Source organism: Pseudopodoces humilis, chromosome 24 (genome assembly GCF_049639895.1).
Source record: "Pseudopodoces humilis isolate 2021_Gansu_Grassland_sample_001 chromosome 24, ASM4963989v1, whole genome shotgun sequence".
NCBI classification, from domain to species: Eukaryota; Metazoa; Chordata; class Aves; order Passeriformes; family Paridae; genus Pseudopodoces; species Pseudopodoces humilis.
In genome coordinates this window covers 3,515,831-3,536,658 of record NC_142223.1, presented here as the reverse complement: position 1 = coordinate 3,536,658, position 20,828 = coordinate 3,515,831, and the positions used below count along the sequence as shown (strand labels likewise).

General features: G+C 47.3%; 1 protein-coding gene across 6 annotated transcripts in view; it reads left to right on the top strand.

The window, feature by feature from the left end:
• The window catches only part of CAMTA1 (calmodulin binding transcription activator 1), a 236,006-nt gene that overhangs the window by 196,804 nt on the left and 18,374 nt on the right, over positions 1–20,828 (top strand). For 4 of the 6 annotated variants that reach the window (XM_088066392.1, XM_088066391.1, XM_088066394.1 and 1 more), the window contains 9 exons: positions 12,230–12,369; positions 12,614–12,810; positions 13,149–13,227; positions 14,052–14,367; positions 14,726–15,249; positions 16,371–16,558; positions 16,922–17,168; positions 17,636–17,707; positions 18,686–18,706. In XM_088066392.1, the coding sequence (XP_087922518.1) occupies positions 12,230–12,369; positions 12,614–12,810; positions 13,149–13,227; positions 14,052–14,367; positions 14,726–15,249; positions 16,371–16,558; positions 16,922–17,168; positions 17,636–17,707; positions 18,686–18,706 (1,784 nt within the window). The remainder of the gene's footprint in view (positions 1–12,229; positions 12,370–12,613; positions 12,811–13,148; positions 13,228–14,051; positions 14,368–14,725; positions 15,250–16,370; positions 16,559–16,921; positions 17,169–17,635; positions 17,708–18,685; positions 18,707–20,828) is intronic. The other 2 variants (XM_088066393.1, XM_005528324.3) reach the window with 1 other exon arrangement.

The window sequence follows — 20,828 nt, the reverse complement described above, 5'->3', positions numbered from 1 at the left end:
CTGAATAGAAAGCTGATCATACTGCCCAGTTTCTAGATGGACAAAAGCATTTACCCTGGAATTGTCTTTCCTGAGAACATTGAAACTTGAGCTTGTGTAGAAAAATGTGTGTTTATTTAAGCAGGAAATTGGGAAGTAGTGAGGCATGTACCAGAGGGACATGCTAAAGAAGTTGGGATGTTACCACTTCCAAAGAGCAGCATGGAGACAGAGCACTGAGAGCACTGTGGCTGTTGCAGAGAGGTTTGTGATGTGGCTGCAAAGGCACGGTTGCAAACAAAAATAGAACTGGCTTTTAATAAGGAGGTGCACAAAGTCTTATGTTCAGCTTCAAAATGGAATTTGCTTGAGAGGATTGCAAGCGTATGTAGGTGCTTTTCATCTGGTGCTGAGGCCTCCCGCTGCCTGTGGAGTGCAGCTGATAGTGAGTGATGGTGATTGATACTCAGCTGTTAGCAATCTCTCCAGGGTTGGCATACCAAGTGGGTGGGTTTTGAATCCCTTGTTTGACGGTTCCCTCAGTGTTGCTGAACTCGGAGGAGCTGAGAAGGTAGCTGTGAGTGCTGTCTCTGGTGTCCCTGCAGTTTCTCTGGGTGCTCTTGGTTTGCAGCCCAGCTCTCAATTAGAGGATGTTATGCTGTGGTGATGGTGGAAGGGAGGGGGACTGCAGCAGTGAACAAACTAGGGCATTGCTAACAGGGAGGGGAAAAAAAAGGTAAGAGGACCGCTGCATTGCAGAGGCCCTTCAGGGAAAAAGACTGAATAATTATACAAACCATGACTTATCAGAAGCCTCTGCCTTGATGCACAGTGCTCCAAAGGGAGCAAATTACACTGTTATTTAAAGGACCAGCTACATCTTCTCATTTAGTGTTAGAGAACAAATGTTAGTTCAGCTAGCCAAGGTAAAAACTAATGTGAGTTGATTCTGTCAGTTGAATAAATACACAAATCCCTGACTTCTCTGTTGGCTTTAATTTCCCAGCTTAAAATCCTTGCCCTACTGACTGTTACATAGTCTTGAGGGAAGATTTTCAAGGAATATTTTTAGTCACAAAATATTGACAAGAACTTTAAAATTCTTCTTAATTAACTTAGTGGAACACTCTGAGTTCCATTGCACTGCATTGTTAAAACACAGTTTATGATTCCAGCTGGAATGACCACTGCCACAGAGAGAGTTAACAGCCATACTCCAAGACCACCCTAGGAAAAGAACAAGCAATTTCCACCTCATCTAAGTTTAGATAAGCAATTCCCTTCCACAGATTTCTTTAAAATACAATCAAAATCACTCTATATGTGAACTCTGTGCTCTCAGTTACATTAGGACAAAAAACACTGTGGTTTTTTTTTGAGCACAGCACAAGTACTGGCCTTTGGCATCACAGAGCAGTCCTGCTCATGACTAGAAGGGTTGTAAGATCATCTCCCACCACATTCCTGCTTCTAGGACTGAATTGAGCCAAGTATAGGAATGGGCAGAGAAGGAGTTTGAAGGCAGTGTGTTCTCTGCCATCCTCTCAAGGGCTCCTTCCTTCATCAGTGTCTGCTGTGCTATGAAGGATTGTGCACCCTCTTCTGAATTATACAGAGATACATGTTTTATTCTGAGTTTTCCTTATTTCACACCATGGATGAGTTAGATCTTTTACAACACTTGACACCAGCTGCTGATGTTCTTGTGTTTTTTCTAGTTAATTAGAATAGTGGTATTCTTTCTTTTCAAATCAAACCTTTGTCTCATAAAGGAAGCACTCTCATGTGATCCTGATCTCTGATGATAATCTTGTCAGCCTTTTCTGTTTTCTATGTAAAACTCAGTTCTCAGAAACCATTCTGTGCTTTTATAGCCATTTGGCCTCACTTTTCCTTCACTGTCTATAGAGAGGTTCTTTTAAGAAAAAAAAAAAAAGCAAATGAGGCTTGCTGAACTGAAGGGCAGAGATGATCTCATGGCAGATGCATAACAAATAATAAAGGCATTTCAGTACAGATTCCCAATGGAAAGCACATGTGTTTGCCTTCCACAGAAGCTTTTGCTGCTTTCAGGAAGTGTCTGTAGAGATGGTGTTTCCTTGGCATGGGACATGATCAGAAATTCCAGGCTATGAATGCTGTTGGCATTACACTGATGCATCTGCAGGGAAGAGGACAGAACCTAAAAATAGGGGCAGGCCATGTGTGTACTGATGAGTCAAGTGTGTATGGGTTGGACAATGGTGTGACTGGTACTGAATGTAAATGGCACTGACGCAGGAGCACCTGACAGGCAGCCTTTGAGCTGCTGCTGGGTTCTCAGTTTATGATCTGTCTTTCCCAGCTGGAGAACATAAAAAGACTGGGGCAGGGCTTTGTGGGTCTCTTGTGTTAGCATGATGTGGCCATACTGCTGGTATCCAAACTCTCACTTTGGCATGGAATCATCTGTGAGCAAACAGCATGTCTATGTGTCTCTGACATTCCCCAGTTTGACAGGTACATGGTTCCTGTACGATGGTGATGTTCATCACCAAAACCCACAGCATGTGTCTGTTTAGTGGGACCGGGTGCCTTTCTTAGAATGTGATGAGATGCAGGACACCAGTCAGGTAGTAAGATGTGTTCAGTATCCGTGAATGTTTTGCAGCTCTAGGAGACTTTCGGTAGTAAAATGTCTGTGTTGATAAACAGTATCGCTGTTTTTCACTCCTCTTTCCATCTGGGTAAGTGTGACTGGTGTTTACATCTTGGATGTTACCATAAAAGATTATCTGTTTGGGTTCTCTCTGGGAAGAGGGACGAATGTTTTGTAGCATGGTACAAGGCTGCGGTGCAGCTTTCAGGGATGTGTGAGCATTGGTAGAGGACACAGATATCTTCTGCCTTGATAGGAGCTATCCAGTAAATTTCACAAGTTTCTATTCATCCTCCCCTCTACTGACTCCTCTGTAGTGTGGAGGCTTTGTCGGTTCTGTTTATATTCCTGCCGAGATGTGTGTGGTGATTTTTTTCCTTTCACACACTGTTTCAGGAAGCCAGTCTCCTACTGCTTTCACTGCATTTCCCAGTCTGTCCTTTTCCATTTTGAACATAATGTGATTGAATTGAGGCAAGAAGTATTTCATTTCCAAGTGTTGTCTTCTCAGCCAGTCTGACTTCATGGTTAGACATCGTATTCCTCTGGGAAGCCGTGTCTGTTCTCAGGCCGATGCCTGACTGCCCTGCTGCCCCGAGGAGTCTGCCCGGGGGCCTGTGGTTCCTCCGTGGATCGTGGGACCGCGCAGTCCCGAAATTCCGCCAAGTTTCAATGCTCTGCAGATTTGCCTTATTAGAGCAATAACTGAAAGTACAAATACCGTGTTGTGTGAGCGGGAAGGTGACCCAGGGATGACGCACCCGGGCCTGCCTCGCTCGCAGCGGCCCGTTCTGGAGCGCTCGGTGCCCGCTGCGGGCCCGCTGTAAACACGGCGGCGCCGCCAATGGGGCCCGCTGACGTCAGGGCGGGGCGGGCCCGGCGGCGGGCGCGGAGCGGGAGCGGAGCGGGGCAGGGCCCGCCCGGCCGCGCCGCGCAGACAATGGGAGGCGGCGGCAGCCGCCGCCCGCCCGCAGCCGCACCGGGCCGGCGCTGAGCGCGGCGCGGGGAGCCCGTCGGACGCGGCCGGCGTCCCGCCATGGGGGCGGCGGGAGGCCCGGGCGTGGGCGGAGGGCGGCGGCGGGACCCGGCGCCACTGCTCTCCGCCCGGGCGCCCGGAGCGCCTTTCGAAGTGCCGGGGAGGCCGGGGGCAGGTGCCGCCCCTCCGGGGCTTGCGGGTGTGAGAGGGTGTCCGGGCGCGGCGATGGCTCCGTGGGCGCGCCCGGGGTGACCGGGGCGGCCGCCTGTCCCCAGCCCCTGCCCGACCCTCCGCCCGGGACGCCGCTGCCTTCGCTGGCCGCCACCGCCCCCGGGGCGTTTGTCACGGCGCAGGGCGAGCCGGGGGGCGGGCGGCAGCCGTGGACCGGCCGCGGGCTCTGAGGCGGCGCCAGTCCCGGGGCGGGGCGGCCCGCGTGGCCCCTCATGCCGGCCCCTGCCCCCCGGAGCCCGCTGCCGACCCCGGCCCCGCGGCCCCAGCGCTCGGGCCGCGATGCTCGCGGCTGCTGAACGGCGCCCGGGCTCGTCCTCCGCCGCGGCCGGCCGGGCCGCCCCGAGCCCCAGCTATGCCGGCCAGCATTAGCCCGTCCGCTGCGGCCGCCGGGGCGCGGGGGGGGCACCGTTGAGAGCCGCCGGCGCTGCGACAGGACGGCGGGGCTCCAGTTGGCTGCGAGGATGCGAGAGACGACAAGCAGGTCTGGGGGGAGCCTGCTCTGCCCGCCCCTGCTGCGGGGTCTGCGCCAGATGCTGACTGGAGCCTCCGCTGATGCCTTGTAGACTTCCAGGTCAGTCCGCTGGTGCCAGGTGTTGTCACATTATTTACCTGGCAGCAGGTAGAGGGACTACAGCGGGGTCCGGGACCCCCAGCCCTGGCAGGTGGACGTGCACATGTGAGAAAGTACTGCTTTCAGTAAGTATTGCAGGATGAAGTGTTGCGCAGTGTTTGTTTGGGTTGAAATCTGCATGCTTCTGTGTTGTGCTTTACTTCACTGCACTTCCACAATGACTGCACGTCTTGCTGCTCGCTGTGTCCCCCTTCGCTGTGCCCCCAGCCGTGGGACGTGGTCGTGTTTTCATGTGCTCGCCCTCCCGTGCTGGTGCTCAGCCCCTCCCGAGCGATGTTGCGATGCAGGCTCAGAGTTGTGACAGCACTTTAATTGTAGCATCACGTGTGCAGCAGGACACATTACATCCGAGCGCCTCCAGCTCACAGCCTCGTGTTCTGAGCTGGCAGGGCACAGGAGGAGGTCGGTAGCTCAGACCTTCTTGGGAACCTTAGGGATGCTGGAAGCACACGTCTGCTCTGCACCACGTTATTGGAAAACTTGTTTTGCAGCGTGCTTTGCCAGAAAGAGTGGGACTAGGAGGAGGACTTCAGGAGACTGTGTGGACTGCTGGCAGTTTAGATGGGGTAAACATGACTGATGTCAGACTTCATGAAAGCGTCCAGGAAAGGAAATCTCTGTCTCGCTTGCTGACCTGTTCCAGTGCTTCACACTTTTGTAGCTTGCAGCAATTCCTATTTATCTAACTTTGTAGCAAATAGAGGCCATTTTATAGTGTGCTGCTCTTCAGTGTGATGATTTCAGAGTGAGTATTTTGACTGTTGTGGTTGCAGATTTAATGAGAGCAAACTTGGGTCAGAATTGTTATTATATGCATACAAAAATACCATACACAGTACTGTAAGCACAGATACTGTGTAGTGTGGCATGAGATGTTTTTTTCCTGTTTGTAGCCCCTTTAGCACGTAGCCCTTGGAGGAGGAAATCTCCAGGAGCCCTAGGTAGTAGCACAGGGCAGGTGAGCAGCAGCACAGCACGTTCTCCCAAGCTGTTGCTCTTTGAGTACATCCAAGAGCATTTTTCCTCTACATTTTTTGTAGCATTGGCACCTGTCAGGTCGATTTCTGACCTGAGATGCAGAGACTGACCTTAGGCAGCCAGATTTTTATACAAATTACAAAACAGCACAAGAAGTGATGTCTTTAGCAATAACCCTACTCTAAAATATATAAAATACAGATGGCATGTTTAAAACCTTCCTTTGTTTCCTGAAGCAGCTGTTCCTGGATAGCATTAAAATCTTGCCCTCCCTAAGCCCTGGGGAAGAGAAGCCTGAAAAATAGGGCAGCAAGTGCTTTATTGCTGTTGGTACAGAGACTGCCACTTGGGGAGGAAGTCAGCCTGAGCAACCTCCTTCTCTTTTCTAGTAATGCTGTGATAAAGTAAGAAGTGCCCTGTTTGAGGGAGCACTGGCTGCTGGGGGTGACAGAGAGGAACAGAGTAATCCCAGATGCCATGGGAGTAATAGCTAAAGTCCTATAGCACTAGAAGAACTACGGGAAAAGTATTGACAGTAAGAAATCATGCCTTAGCAGGTGAATTAATGGCTTAAAATCACTGACGGTACTTGTGTGTGCAGATCTGGATGACTTCATCATTCCTGCCCATGCTCAGTAGTGTTCATTTCTTGGGTGATAGCATGGGGTTGTTTCAGCTGCTGCTTAGGCTCAGAGTGTACAATACAGTGTTTTCCTCAGCTGGTACCTCGGTAGTTGTGGCATTTCTCACTGATCAAAAGCCCTGGAAGTGACCTGCCTCATTAACATAGATACGAATTTGTCCTAGAATATGAATTTTAAATGCTTTCGTTTTCTGGGAGAGACCGTGACCTGTAACAACTTACTGCTAAAAAGAGGTTCTCAAAAGGGGTGTTGAGGATGTAACTGCAGTTTAATATCAGAAATAGGTGTTCCTGCAACAATGCCACTTCAGAAATCAGTATTAAATGCTCAAATTGATACTGAAACCTGAAAGATGTTCAGGATTTGTATTGTACAGAAGAATTGATCAAGATTTTATATAGACCGGTGACAGATGATTTGCAAAATAGAGCAGTGGCACTGTGAGTGACGTGGCCTTAGACTGCTTCCATCCCCACCCACAGCTTGCGCTGGGTGAGAGAATTCTGGCTTGCTCTGCAAAACAGAAAAATGTCTTCATGCTGCATGGCTTTTTTTACAGTGCTCAGCTGTCACACTTGCTCAGTTCAGTCTGTGTGTGCTCATGCAGGGAATGATTTAACACAGAAACTGCCGGTAAAGAAGCAGCACAGGCTGAGAAGCCAAAGCCCTCAGAGTGGCTCCTCCACACCAAAGTATCTAAGCACAGTGCTTGGGAACACGTGCAGATGCAGGTCTTGAACACCACTGTTACCTCAGTGTTTAGAATTCTGGGGGGAACAATTACATGCTGGACAGATGCAGCTTCAGTGGAATGTGCAGGAGATCATGGACCCCTCATCCTTTAGTCCTTCCAGCCAGATACTGTCTGTCGTTTTGGTTGTGCAGCATAGCAAAAACCTCCAGACCTCCAGGGGAGAGTGTGAAAAAAGAGCAAGTGTTGTTCAACACCACTTGCTACTAAGAACTGCCAATTTATTTTTCATCTGTATTTTCAGTAGTATTTTCCCTGTAATAGTTCTGGCTGCACTGCCAAGTCATGTGTGGCACAGACAGTTTCTTACTGTTTGAATCTTGCTTGGCAGAAGAACTGAAGATCCTTTGAGGTGTGTTCTTGTCCAGTACAGCAGTGTGCAGAGATTAGAAAAGCACCTCTCTGTGCTCATTTCTTAAAATTGGCCTGTTAAACAGAGGAGGGCTTGTCACTTACTGCCATGCCTTGCTGTTCCCTTAGCTCTGCACCCTGGGCCATGGTGGTGTTTTGGGTACCACACAAAGGAAGTGCAGAACTGATGTTTGATGAAGGTGTGCCTTTACTACCTGTTGTAATAAAGTGTGGGCAGAGGCAATGCTCTGAGCTGTGTCTGCCTGTGGGGAACACGGCGTGCACAGCTCAAAACCAGAAATCCTGCTGTTGGAAGAGGCTTCGGGTTAGGCAGTGGGGAGGGCTGTGCAGAGAAGGGGCTGTTGGGGTGTGGGTGAGGCGTTTGCAAGTGCGAGTGTAATCTAGCTCCCCTGTCAATGCAGGGTCTGTGCAGTCAGGAGCTGTTACCAGGCTGCACAAGGCACGTGCTTCTGCAGGCTCCAGTGAAAACTTGTGTCACGTAAATGGCTGGCATCTGTTCAGATTCTTACTGAGGAAATTCAGTGTTTATTGGAGAACACTGAGTGAGGAAATGGAGGTGTGGCTTTCAGAATCTTGGAGATGAAACTAACTCCCCTGCTCCCTGCATTTTCCACTCTCTCTATGCCTGCTGTGGTGGCTTATTGACCTCTTGATACAGGTGTGCTTTAAATAAATTGTGAAGGGATCTGGGTTAAGAAAACACCATTCGATTAAACCAACCCTGAAAAAAAATAAATAAAGTAACATTAAGCAATATCCAAGTTGCCTGGGTGTAGCTGTGTAAGCATGCAGGCTGTAACTCTAAGATGGTAGCTGATGTAAACAACCACGTATTCTTGGAGGATTTGTACCAGAATTGTTCTGCATCTTTAGATATGATCAGTGAGGAACCTGCTGTCATTACTGTGATCAGTAGTAGGCTCTTTCACAGTGCAGATGAAAATGAAGCTTGTTCTGCACTTAAAAGATGGTTTGTGTTTTAGGGAAATGAGTAGCAAACTCAAACCAATTGCTTACTACTGGTGAAAATCTGACCAGGCTGCTGCTCTCAGTCCCTCCCTGCTGGGACAGTTCAGCTCCCCTCAGGTTGCCACCACCTCTCCTTGTTATGCTAGGGGAAAGATAGTGAGAAGTAATTTTGGTGTTACATTGATATTGTTAAATTTGAATAATGTCCACGAAAGATACAGTGTTTAGAATATTTTCTGTGAAATTATTCTATATCCTAGAGATACAGAAATGTGGTTATTTTCTTCACCTTTAGTGGAGGAAACTTGAAGAACACCTTCAGAAACTGTCTCTGTAGTTCCCTGAAGAACATGAAAACATTTCTTAGATTGATATGTAATGGAAAAACTCAATAAATGCACAAATTTGCATGTCTAACTTTTTAGCTTGCAAAAAGGTATTCTATCATCATAAGCAGAATTTTTGGGCAAAACCTTAAGTATGTGAACATGTTTGTATCCCTGTGGATATTTGTTGCCTTTGGACAGAGTGAGGGTGCTTCCAGTGCAAGATGTTTCCTTAGGCTTGGGCTGTTTAGAATTCCTGTAGCAGGAGAAAAGCTTATTTGGACAGTGATTTTTATGCTGTTGAGCTGTCATCTTCAGTGCACTGCAAGAGATTTGCTTGTGATGAGATCCTCTTCTGGCAAGAGGAAGACGAGAATGTGGAAATTTTTCCTGTAACTTCAGTGCCTGTTAAGCAGGTGGCCCTGCAGAGACCCCTGAAGTGATCAAGAGAGAAAAGATTGTGACTAGAAAAATGATAAATAACAGGATAAAAGGTCTTGAGTTTCTCAGAGTGATAGCTGTAGCGTTCAGCCCTGTGGCTCTTGTAGCTCTTCTCTCAGGTATTGCAAGGTACATCTGTTGGCTCATCAGCAGTGAGCGGAGCAGCTGGACATGGTCCAAAGTGCTGCTAATGTGGTGCGTGTTCAGGGCTGGGGTGGGAGAGGAGAGTTTTGCCTCATGGCTGAGCTCAGGAGAAACCTTGGAGGAAGATGTTCACTCTCCCACTCCTTCCCTGCCCCCCTTTTTTTCTTTTTTGTGGTTTGGTTTGAGGTTTTTTCTTTGTTTGGGTTTTTTATTGTAGGTTTGTTGTTGCTGTTAGTTTGTTGGGGTTTCTTTGGCAGACTAGTGCATGTACTTCAAGTGACCAGTTCCTTTTGAAAGGGACATCTTGGTCCCCATGGTTACCCATCTTGGTGTAATTGGTATTACAGAATAATGAAAACACTATATATAAATAATTTTGGAATTGTCATCAGTTGTGGCTTGCTTAGGCAGCAAGTTTGGTCACCTGGAAAACGGGCAGCATAGGGGCACCTTCCCTGCACTGCTGCCCCACTTACCTCATTTGCTGCCTGCAGCTTTCTCATTTGGGGCTACACCCTGCTCTGGGCAAATTCTGGTGGTCTCTTCTAGACACAGAGAGGGCTCTGGCTCTGGCCATGCTGTGCTGGTGCTCCAGAATGTTTGTACTTCCTGTTTCACCAATAGCAGCATATTTCTGAAATAGGAGTCCTGTCCTTAGTATTTTCCAGGAGCACTGCCAGGGTGTCTGAATAGGAATAGCTGGGAGCACCAGATGCTGTTTTGAATTCTGCTTCTTGAGAAAAATTCCCACCTTTCATTTCTTTGGTTTAGTGTTTCTGTCTGGGGACATTTGTGGGTGACAGGTATATCTTTGGTAACTTCAGTCTTCTGACAAAAAAATTACAGTTCTCAGTATCTTTAGCTTGGGATCAGGAAAGGTGGAGGCTTCACTCATTACAGATCATAAAGCCCAGAGAGAAGAGCCTGGGAAATAGTTACAAACATAGGGCCCTCCATTTCTGTTCCAGAGTGGTTTCAGATTGAAGGAAAAAAGGGGGAAAAACAGTAACATGTACTTCTGCATTTCACTGGAATTGTTTTCTCCTTTTGTTTCCAGATATACAGAAGCATTCTCTCTTGACCCCTAAATGAGTAGGAGCAAATCCCAGAATCTTGCAGCCCTGAGCTTTAGTGGTTTATTACTCCAGTTCAAGCCACATTTCTTTTTAAAAGATGCTGCTCCTGCCTGTACAAGGCTGAGGGCTCAGATGTGATACCCAGTATGGTTTGCTGCTCTCAGCTCTAATAAATGCGAGTGCTGGTGCCCAGCTAAGGGAGACTGGCATTACCTGTGTGGAACAGAGCCGTTCCTGCAGGGCAAGCGTGGCCGCTTTTCCAGGTGCCCGAGCTGTCGCAGCTGTGTTTGCACGGGCGGGAGGGGACGGCTCAGCGGGGCCAGGGCTCTGCCAGTCTCTGCAGTGGACGTGCTCCGCCTGGCAATGGGGAGGGAGGAGACAGCGGTGTGGACTGCACTGCAGCACACTGCAGCACTCCTGGAACAAAGATTTGCTGGGCAAACCGGGCTTGTGTTGCTGCCGTGTGCTGAGCGCAGCTGGGGGACAGGGCCCTGCCGCGGCATCAGCGCCATGAGTGTTTTGTGATACAGCTGCCAGTCCTTTCCCCGGGGCTTTGCAATTAACAGGGCAGCTGAAGGATTAGTAAGGCACTAATAATAAGTCTTTTGGACTAGTGAGATCACCTCTGACATGAGGTTAGATGGGAGTTGCTGGCCTCAGTCCTTTGTCCCTGGCTCTTGAGCAGCCAGAGTGGGATAATGAAGCTGGCCAGAAGGGAGTGGAGCTCTTGCCTGTGGTCAGACCACAGCAGCCTCTTGGTGAGAAGGGGATGTCTCCAGCCAGTGGACCTGAGCTGTCTCATAGCAATGGTCTGCAGTATGGTCCTTAGTGCAGTACAGGAGAGAGCCACATCTCTCCCATACTCTCTAGTGAGAGCTGTGCCTTGGAGTGTAGCATGTGAGTACTACAACCTTCCAGGGAGGGCTCTGTGTTCTTCCTGGAGAAGACTGTCATGTTTAAAACTTCATCAGAGCTTGGTGCACATACTCCTTTTGCTGTCAATGGGCTTGGTTCTGGGTTTATAAGTGTTCTGCAGCATCACACCCTCTCTATGGATGCAAGAAACTGAACAATATTAGGGCTGTCTCTCCCTTACTGTTCACTACCTATGTTCTTAGCATAATACCAAGATTCATTAAATGTTCCCTATCCACCCATCCCAATCCAGCTTCACATGAGCTGCATGAAACTTATCCCTTATGGGTCAACAAGACAGAAGGAGATCTGCATTTGCAGCCATTCCCTCTGCACTGACTGGCCCTGTCCAGAGAAACATTGCTCAGTTGATCTCTTCTGCATCAGGTTCAGCAGTGATCTGTCTGAACCTCCCTGCTCTGCCATCCAGGCCTTAGTAGCTGTAGGATAGTGCTATGTTAAAATGCAGTGAGGGAAAAATCAGTAACACAGCCCTGAGACTTCTGCAGGGACCAGAGTTGCACGGCTTTCCAGGGTGGTGTTACAGGATTCAGTGATACGCCAGTTTCTGGAAGTTCTGTTTCTGGCACTTGGCTGAAGCTGTTTTCCAAGAAAGGGAGCCTGTCAGGGAAGGAGCAAGTACCCTGATAAAGGCTTCTTTTCCTAAGCACAGAAGGAAGCAGAGGAGTCCTTTTCTTCCAGGTACCATTATTGCATGATTCCAGGTGGCAAGTGAAGCCAGTTTTAGGATTCTTGTAAAGTAGGGGGCGACTCTAAAATGGCAGATGTGATCCTACTGGAATGCTCTCTGAATGGGTATATTTGCTTAGAGTTTGTGTTTTGAAAGACTTTGCATTACCCCTAGTATTGTGTGCGTACAGCTGGACTCACAAGGAAAGGGATTTGTCATCTGCCTGCATTTTTCATTTTTCTGTCTGTTTTCTGTAAAGAAGTTCTCTGGAATTGTAGTCAAAGGGTTGCTGCAGGAAGTTAAAGAGCTAGGATACTGCAGGGCAAGTGTGTGGCGTGCATTTGCAAGTAGAGCAAATCTCTATCACTTCCAGGATAGCTGTTTGTGACTTCCTGTAGTTAGTTTGCTGTCAAAACTTGAGCTTCCTTTCCATGGAAATGTCCTTACTCTGGCTTTCTCCAATCTAGATAACCAGTTCAGGATGTCCATATTGGAGCGACTTGAGCAGATGGAGAGGAGAATGGCTGAAATGACAGGCTCCCAGCAACACAAACAAGGAGTAGGAGGCGGGAGCAGTGGGAATGGGAACAGTGGAACACAGGTGCAGGTATGAACCCTTCTGTATCCAGACACAGCTTTGTGCTTTCTTACCAGAGGTTTTTTGGGGGATGGGGTTTGGAAAGGGTTATAGTTTGTCCTAAGTAACAAGTCTGGTTTGTGGGTGTCTAACAGCAGCTGTTTTTCAGTTGCTTTTGCCACTGTCTCAGTACTTGTAGAAGTGGAAGGCTGCCTGTTCAGGGCAAGCTGCAGCTCCTCTCCCTGGTTAAACTGGGATGTGTGTGGTGTTTCAGTGTGTTTCTGGGACTGGGACCCTGGGCAGCTGCTTTGAGAGCCGCGTGGTGGTGGTGTGCGAGAAGATGATGAGTCGTGCGTGCTGGGCGAAGTCCAAACACTTGATCCATTCAAAGACTTTCCGAGGAATGACACTGCTCCATCTAGCCGCTGCCCAGGGCTATGCTACTCTCATCCAGACCCTCATCAAATGGCGGTAAGACCCAGCCTGCTGGACTCTGGGGTGTCAGTACAGGCATGGCAGGAGCATGTATAAACTCTGCTCAGTCCACATTTCTGGTTGTCTTGTACAAAGAGCCTAGGGCCTGAATTTGTTCCCATCCCCTGATCTGATGGGACCTGTCTCTTGAGTCCAGTCATGGATGTATCATGCTCTTCATGTCTGTGGTGGGGGCATTGTCGGTAGTAAATAAACGTGTTGTGGGCTTGTGTGTGACCTCTGCCCTGTGGTACAGCACTTGGGATAAATCTGTGGATAGACAGTGATCCTGACATGGCTACAGAGCATCATTCCTTCTCTTGTTTCCCCTGCAGCACCAAACATGCAGACAGCATTGATCTGGAGCTGGAAGTTGACCCTTTGAATGTGGATCATTTCTCCTGCACTCCTCTGGTAAGAGCAGGGTCTGAAACTTCTGAGAGAGTTTGAGGGCCCTTTGTGGGAGTTCTTTCTGATGTGTTACTTTCCTAAAGTGTTTCTCTGCGGAGAGTAGATGTTCCTGCTTACATGGTAAGACATGGTGCTATCAGCTTCCTGGCATTTTGTTGAGAAAGAGCACACAGAACAAAACTTTGTCATTGAGAAGCATGAGGAAGGGGGACAGACAATGGTTCTGGTTAGTGTTTTACACAGAATCTAGTCTCCACTATCATGGTGTGGAAAGGACTTTACATGCCTTCTTTCACATTGTCCTCTGTGACTGTTTGACTGTAGAGGTTGTAAAGTTACAAACTTATCATGGTCACTGGAGTCATGAAATCATGACTCAGAACTTAAACAAAAAGCCAAAACAGATGGAACCAGAACTGCCACTTTACATCTCAAGAGTGTTGATTTTATTATTCCCAACCTTTGGTCCTATGTGCATGCTTCTGACCTCAGAGATTCCTTTGTGTATGAAGCTGTTCTGTCTCTGCAGTGATGTTAATGTCACAAAAAAAGCCCAAAACAAAAGAAAACAAACTTTTTTTAGTTTAGTCAGCTTTATTTGTCAATTGGAGTTTTCTCTGTTGTAGGAGAAAACAGCATGTATTCAGTCCTCTACATTGGCCTTTTGTTAGGTTGGGACACTTATAAATGTAATTTGCTGGCTTTGAGCATGTCATGGTTTTGTTTGTCAGAACAGTTTTTCCTTGAGCTGGGACCAGACCTCCACTGCATTAATAAGAAAGGAGAAGGCAGGTCTCCCAGTGGGTCAGTTACCTTTTCTTCTTTAGATGTGGGCATGTGCCCTGGGCCACATGGATGCAGCTGTTGTGCTGTACAAGTGGGACCGCCGAGCCATCTCCATTCCTGACTCTCTCGGGAGACTGCCGCTGGCCATTGCTCGGTCTCGGGGCCACGTGAAGTTGGCAGAGTGCTTGGAGCAGCTACAGCGAGATGAGCAAACTCAGCTTGGGCAAAACCCCAGGATTCAGTGCCCCTCGAGCACAGACTCCAACACAGAGAACTGGGTGTCCCAATGGCACAGTGAGCTTGTTGCTTCTCAGGAGCCTCAGAAGGGAGTCACAGTGATTTCCAGTACAAACACAGGTAAAACATCCTGGAGGGCATGCTCTGTTTTGCTGACATTTAACATGTGAAAATGTGGCGGCAAGGAGCTTGGGCAGAAGGTGCCACCTGGTAGTCTTGCTGTCTGTGCTTAATTCTTTTCTTGTGCTCCATACACTTGCATAAGCATCAGGAGTGAATGCCTGCTTTGGAAAGACTTGTGTATCTTAGGAGTGGTTGAGACAGTATCCTTCCTGGGTGGTTGTTATTCGCATTGCACATCCTCTCAGGTGCCGGTGGAGCACAGTGCAAACTTTGGCCTGAGACAGAAGCTGTTGATGTTCCTACAGCAGTCATGAGTTGCATGTTTAGTTTTGACCATTGATCTGTTTGTTTACAGAGCTGAGGCGGCCAAGGTCAGAACCTTCCAGCTATTACAGCAGTGAGACTCAGAAAGATTACCCTGCACCCAAAAAGCATAAGCTGAGCCCTGAGTATTTTCAAGCCCGGCAAGAAAAGCTGCTTTCCACTGCACTGAGCCTGGAACAGCCAAGCATTAGGAAGCAGAACTCCAGCTCCAAGCAATCCTCCACTGAGACAATCAGCCCCAGTGAAGGGCTGAGGGACTATGGCCGGGAGCTCTCCCAGCACATCCCAGAAGTTACTGGGTACCGGGGCTCCGGCAGCCAAGCAGGCATCAAATGGAACGCAAAGGACATTTATATTGGTGTGTCTGCAGTGCAGGTGGCAGGGAGCCAGAAGGGCACTGCCCTGGGGAAGGATGCTGTGGCCCATCGGCTGCGCCAGCGGGAGCAGATGAATGTGTTGATGATGGCCGACAGGGAGATGGTGGATGCAGAACTCTTGTCCTACAGGGACAACGCAGGGGATGAGGACTGTTTACACCACATGGATGAACTGCAGGTAAACACACCCACAGCACCAAGATCGGCAGTCTCATAGAGCGTGGAGGATCCTGACCATGAGAGATTCCTATGGAGGCCTCTAGAAACTGAATTGTGCTTTGAGGAAGGAGGTGGCCACACAGCCAGTGTATACTTTCTTCCAATTTCAACACAGACATAAAGTCTAATAGTCAGCATTTAGGGTTCTACACTGGCATACACTTCAACAGTGTACAGAATGCACAAAATTGCAGTTGTGCAAGGAAAAAGGAAGGAGCAAAGCCTGATCACAGAGGTGCCTGTCACTCAGGTGGCCCAATAGTCCTGTGGGAGCTGTGCAGCAGTCCCTACAAAGACAAGATGTGAGGTAGTGCTATGATTACAGGCCAGGCATCTTCACTTCAGAGGGAAGGAGGGAAGAGTGGAGAATGGGAGAGACAGTGGGTTTGAGAAGGAAGAATCCTACTAGGTATGGAGTAGAGGAAATAAAAATACAACAAAAGCAGGAGAGACGTATGAGAAGTAGTCACTGGGAGAAAGATATGTTGTTGTCTGAGCAAATGGGTAATGGGAACACAGCCTTACCTGTTCTACCTTGGCATCTCTGAATGTTCTCCTCTGGCTGGTGTAACATGAGTTAAGCAGAGCATTGCAAAACAATAACAGTTTTCTGTTATCTGAGTTGAAAATTCCTGTGGAACTTGCTGAGCTGAGGGATGTCATTCAGGATTCCTGGCAACGTTTTGTCCCAAGTTTAACTTCTTTTGAGCTGCCTTTAATGTCCTGTTCTGCTCTACTGCACATCTCAGCAAAAGAGCAGCAAAGTCAGTTTTCCTCTGGAAATAACATACTAGTGTCAGCTGTAGAGGGAGAGCTCAGAGACCTTGCAGCAGATCTCTTGACTCCCCATAAAGGAAAAAAAGAAGTCTGGGGAATATGAAACCCTGCAGTGCTTGGTATGAAGAGGCAGAAAAGCAAATAAGCATTGGCTAATGGATTTCTCTCCACTGCTGAGACAAACAGTACACTTCAGCTTCCACAGGTTTGGGCAAAATGAAGAATTCTGTCTCAAGCTGGGCTGTAAGCACAAGGCACCTTCTACCAGGGAGCTAAAGTTTGCTGTTCTTTCCTCCTTGACAGGTGAACATGATGACACTTGCAGAGCACATTATTGAAGCTACGCCTGACAGGATCAAGCGGGAGAATTTTGTGCCAATGGAATCGTTGCTGGTGGAGAGGACGGACAGTGCTGCCATGAGCACCACCATGAGCTGGCTGGCCAGTTACCTTGCTGACGTTGATCACTTGCCCAGTGCTGCACAGATCAGGTCAGTGAAAGCTGTGAGGTTGCTCTGGGTTTCAGTGTGGTGTGTGTGCTGGACTGCATGTTCTGACTCTTCAGCCTGCAGGAGCCAGTTCTCAGTGAGACTCAGTTCTGGTCTTGCAGGCCCAGGCACACTCTTGTGCTCAGATGTATTGTTGCCAGCACAGCTACAAATTCATGGAATGGGGGTTTCACTCCAGCACCACATCTGTGCCGTGCAGGACAGGCAGGCTCAGGGGATGTTGCTTGGAGAGAGGGAGGGAAACATAAACTTCTGTCTTGAACTCAGAAATGTTGTTGTCCTTATCTGTGATGCCAACCCAAGTTCTTTGTAAGCCAATAATTCCTACTGTGATTGGTATTTCAGAAGTCTGTATAGTGAACCCCTGACCCCTTCTTCGAACACCAGCTTGAGCCCTGCAGGCTCACCAATCAGTGAAATAGCTTTTGAGAAACCCAGCCTTCCCTCGGCAGCAGACTGGTCTGAATTTCTGAGTGCATCCACCAGCGAGAAGGTAGAAAATGAGTTTGCACAGTTAACTCTGTCTGATCATGAGCAGAGAGAACTCTATGAAGCTGCCAAACTCGTCCAGACAGTATTCAGGAAATACAAGGTATGTGGCCCAAGTGTCCAGTGTCTTCCTTGATGGTTGTGGAAGAGAGTGTAATTTGTTACAAACCAAAATGTGGGTAATATCCACTTTGGGGACAAAAATACAGTTTCTGTCATAACCTTTTCAGTGCTTCTGGCATTTGCTTGTTGATGTTTACCCAACAAGTGCTGTATGGGGAGTGCCTTGCCTTGGCACATCTGCTGTGCCAGAGCAGCACTCACAAAGCACATCCTCAAAATGTAGCCCAGAGGTTCTGCTTTTAGTTGCCCATTTGGTGTAAAGATGCATTTTGAAGGTTTGTTCCTTATGTGAGTTGACAGCAGAGATTTCTCCAGGAGATGCCTAGGCCCAAGTTAGACCAGGTGGCATTGAAAGAAGAGGTTTGCCCTGCCAGCAGCTGAGCCACATCTCCTGTCCTGGGCTTTGGTGCACTCTGACTGATGCTGCTCCTTTCTTTCTCCACACAGGGTCGTCCTCTCCGGGAACAGCAGGAGGTGGCTGCTGCTGTTATTCAGCGTTGCTACCGAAAGTACAAACAGGTAATCAAGAAAGTGAAATGTTGTGAAACACGTGTGAGCGCCACGAACACACCCCGTTGTAGTGGGCATTGTCCCACTGTTTCTCTTGTGTGCTTTTCAGTGTGCAGTAATGGAATACCTTGCTGAGGGAAAATGGAAAAGGGAAGAAGATTTGTGTTCTGAATCTTGGTTTTGGAGGGAATCCTTGAAATTTGTTTGTGATAATGCCTTGTTTTTGCTGTGAGATGGAGAGCTGTGATGTATTCCATATTGGCCTTTATGCATGCTACAGCCTGAGGAGACTGTTCTCTGACTAGTTGCTTGCCAAATTTCATTGTGAAACTGAAGTTGGTTTTGCCTTTGATAAAGGTGAAGATGAAAAATAGGTTGTTTTATTTTGCACTTACTGAACTTTTAAATGATGGGAAATCACATGTTATAGCTTTACACAAGTTTTTCAGGGACTGAGACTGTTCTCCAGACTCTGGTTGGAGACATGTTTTCAGACTGAGTTCTCAACCCTAGAAAAAGAAGATACTTTTCCTTTTTGGTTGGGGTTGTTGTTGTTGTTTGGTTTGGTGTTTTTGGGTTTTTTTTGGTGAGGACTAGAGCCCACATCCCTCTTTGCACTCTACCCTGCAAGACACAGTCTGTCTAATGCCTGGCAGCTTGTTAACAGAAAGTGAGGCAAGGCACCTGTGCTCTTTTGCATCCCTCAAAAACATGTATTTGGGAAGTCTTTCTAGTGTTAGGTGACTGCATTGTGGTTCACATCCAACCCATCATATGGCTTTCATTCTAGAGTGATGCTTCCTGTAGTAGGGAAGCTTAATTCCTTTCAAAAACTGCTTGACAAATTGCTTTATTTTGGATTCTGGAATTGCTTCTTTTTGAAAGAAGATTGTTTGGATCTTTCTGTTTTGTTTTGTTTTTTCCTTTAATTCTTTATTTGCCAGAACTAACTAACATTAACTATGTATTTTTCTGTTTCTCCCTAAGCTTACTTGGATAGCCTTGAAGGTAATACAAATACAAACACTCTTTTGGAAACAGTTCCCCATGGGTCACTAACTTTCACACTCAGTATAAACCAGGAGAACCTGGCATTTTGGAGAAACCTTTTAATAGCAATTAATAAATGCCTGTGGTTGAGAAATCACTGACAAACCAGACTTTCTGGGAGTTGTGTAGGGACTGCTGTGCCACAGTTGGATCAGCTCCCATGAGCAGGCATGGGCTGAACTGCTGGAAGGGTTTTGCAGCCAGTTTCCAGAGGAGAGGCTTTCCTTTAGTGCTCCTGTTCAGCTGTCACTTGGTGACCTTTGCCTTGGCATTTGTGGAGCACAGAACATTTATCCCACCTGTGAGCCAATGTCCTCTGCATTCTGCTTGTCTGCTGAAGTATTATATCCTTTTTGAAATACCTGTGTGCTGAATTCCTGAGACCAACATCTCAGTGTATTGCTGCTCTTGCTGGAGGCACAACTATTGATGCCAGTCTTAAACTGTTCACTAGTAATTCTCGGCTGTAAAGATGGGTTTCCCAGCTGTGCAATATCTTGATCTTGTCAGATTCTAGGATCAACTGAGATTTTCCCAGAGCTACCAGCAGGGAAGGTATGCTTTTCCTGCAGAGAATTTGTCCTTGGGTGATATTCCACGCACATCTTCCCCCTGCCCTGTGGTTTTGTGGCAGGCTGAGGACTGTTCTGTCGGCACCAGTGGCTTGAGCTCTGGGACACTGAGCTCACCAAGGCTTTCTTCTTTGGTTTAGGTTAGGAGTTTAGGTGACATCACCACTGATCCCCTTCCCAGAAAGAGGAAAGGAACCAAGAGGAGGACAGGGCACAGCTACTCAGGTCTTAGAATTGCATGCAAACATATTGGGGTCTGGTCTATGCAGTGACTGCTAATTTCTCTTTCATGTGCCTTATTCCTCTGATCTGTTACTGCCCTGCTCAGCACAGGTTTGTGACTGGATTGGAACAGTCACAGCTCAAGGCATGGTTTTGTATTTGAACCCTTCTGTTCAAGGGTTTGTAACTCAGCCACAGAAGTCCCATCTGGGATAAAACTAAGAAGGAAAACCATTACCAGCCCATGACTTACTTAAATCAGTGAATTTAAAATCACAATATGATCCTTTAATTAAAAAATGTTAAAAAGGAAGGAAACAACCCAGTAGGAATTAATAATGGCAAACTATAACTGTTCCTAATGACTGCTTCAATTCCAAAAAGTGAAATTTGGTAAATGGTGGTTTGTGATGACATTGGACAATTTTTTTGCTTTGGAGTTATGTTGGGAGTGTTGTTTGTTTGCTTTTGGGGTTTTTGGTCCCAGTAGAATGGAAAATATTGAGGTACTGAGATCTGTTAGGACATTACCCTGTACCTGCTACTCATCTGTCTGATAAAGTGAGCAGAAGTCAAAGCTGTTAAAATATCCAGGAACAATAGACACATCAGTTTTGAAAGTATTAAAACTTACCAAAACAAGATCATCAAACACTGAAAACCTCTGTTATAGTAGTATGTGTGCAACTTCTATACATTATTCTACATTGCCATCTTAGGACTTAAAAATATGCATGAATGCACATGGTTTCTGTTAAGTGGTCGTGACCTTACATGCTGTCAGAGGAAAAGGATGTAGAATAAAGATTTTCTCTTTAAGAGTTTGTGCTTCCTTTACTTGAATTATAGGGCTAGAAATAATACAGTGCTAGGTGGCATTTGGGAAGTGTGTGACTGTTCCTGCAAATTTGTGAGTTCATTGGATGCTTATTATGGATTTCTAATGAGATTTAGTTTTGCCTATGTCTTAGGCTCAGTATTAGACTTACAACTCTTGTGGTTTTGGGGGTTTGTTGGGGTTATTTGGTTTTTCGGAAAGATGGGGACAGACATTTGTTGCAATAGGACAAGTGGTAATGGTTTCAAATTAAAAGAGGGTAGGTTCAGATTAGATATAAGGAAGAAAATTTTTACAATGAGGCTGGTGAGTCACTGGCACAGATTGCCCAGAGATGTGGCAGATGCCCTATCCCTGGAAACATTCAAGAATAGGCTGGATGGGGCTCTGAGCGACCTGATCTTGAAGATGTCCCTGTTCATTCTGGGGGGTTGAACTAGATGGTCTT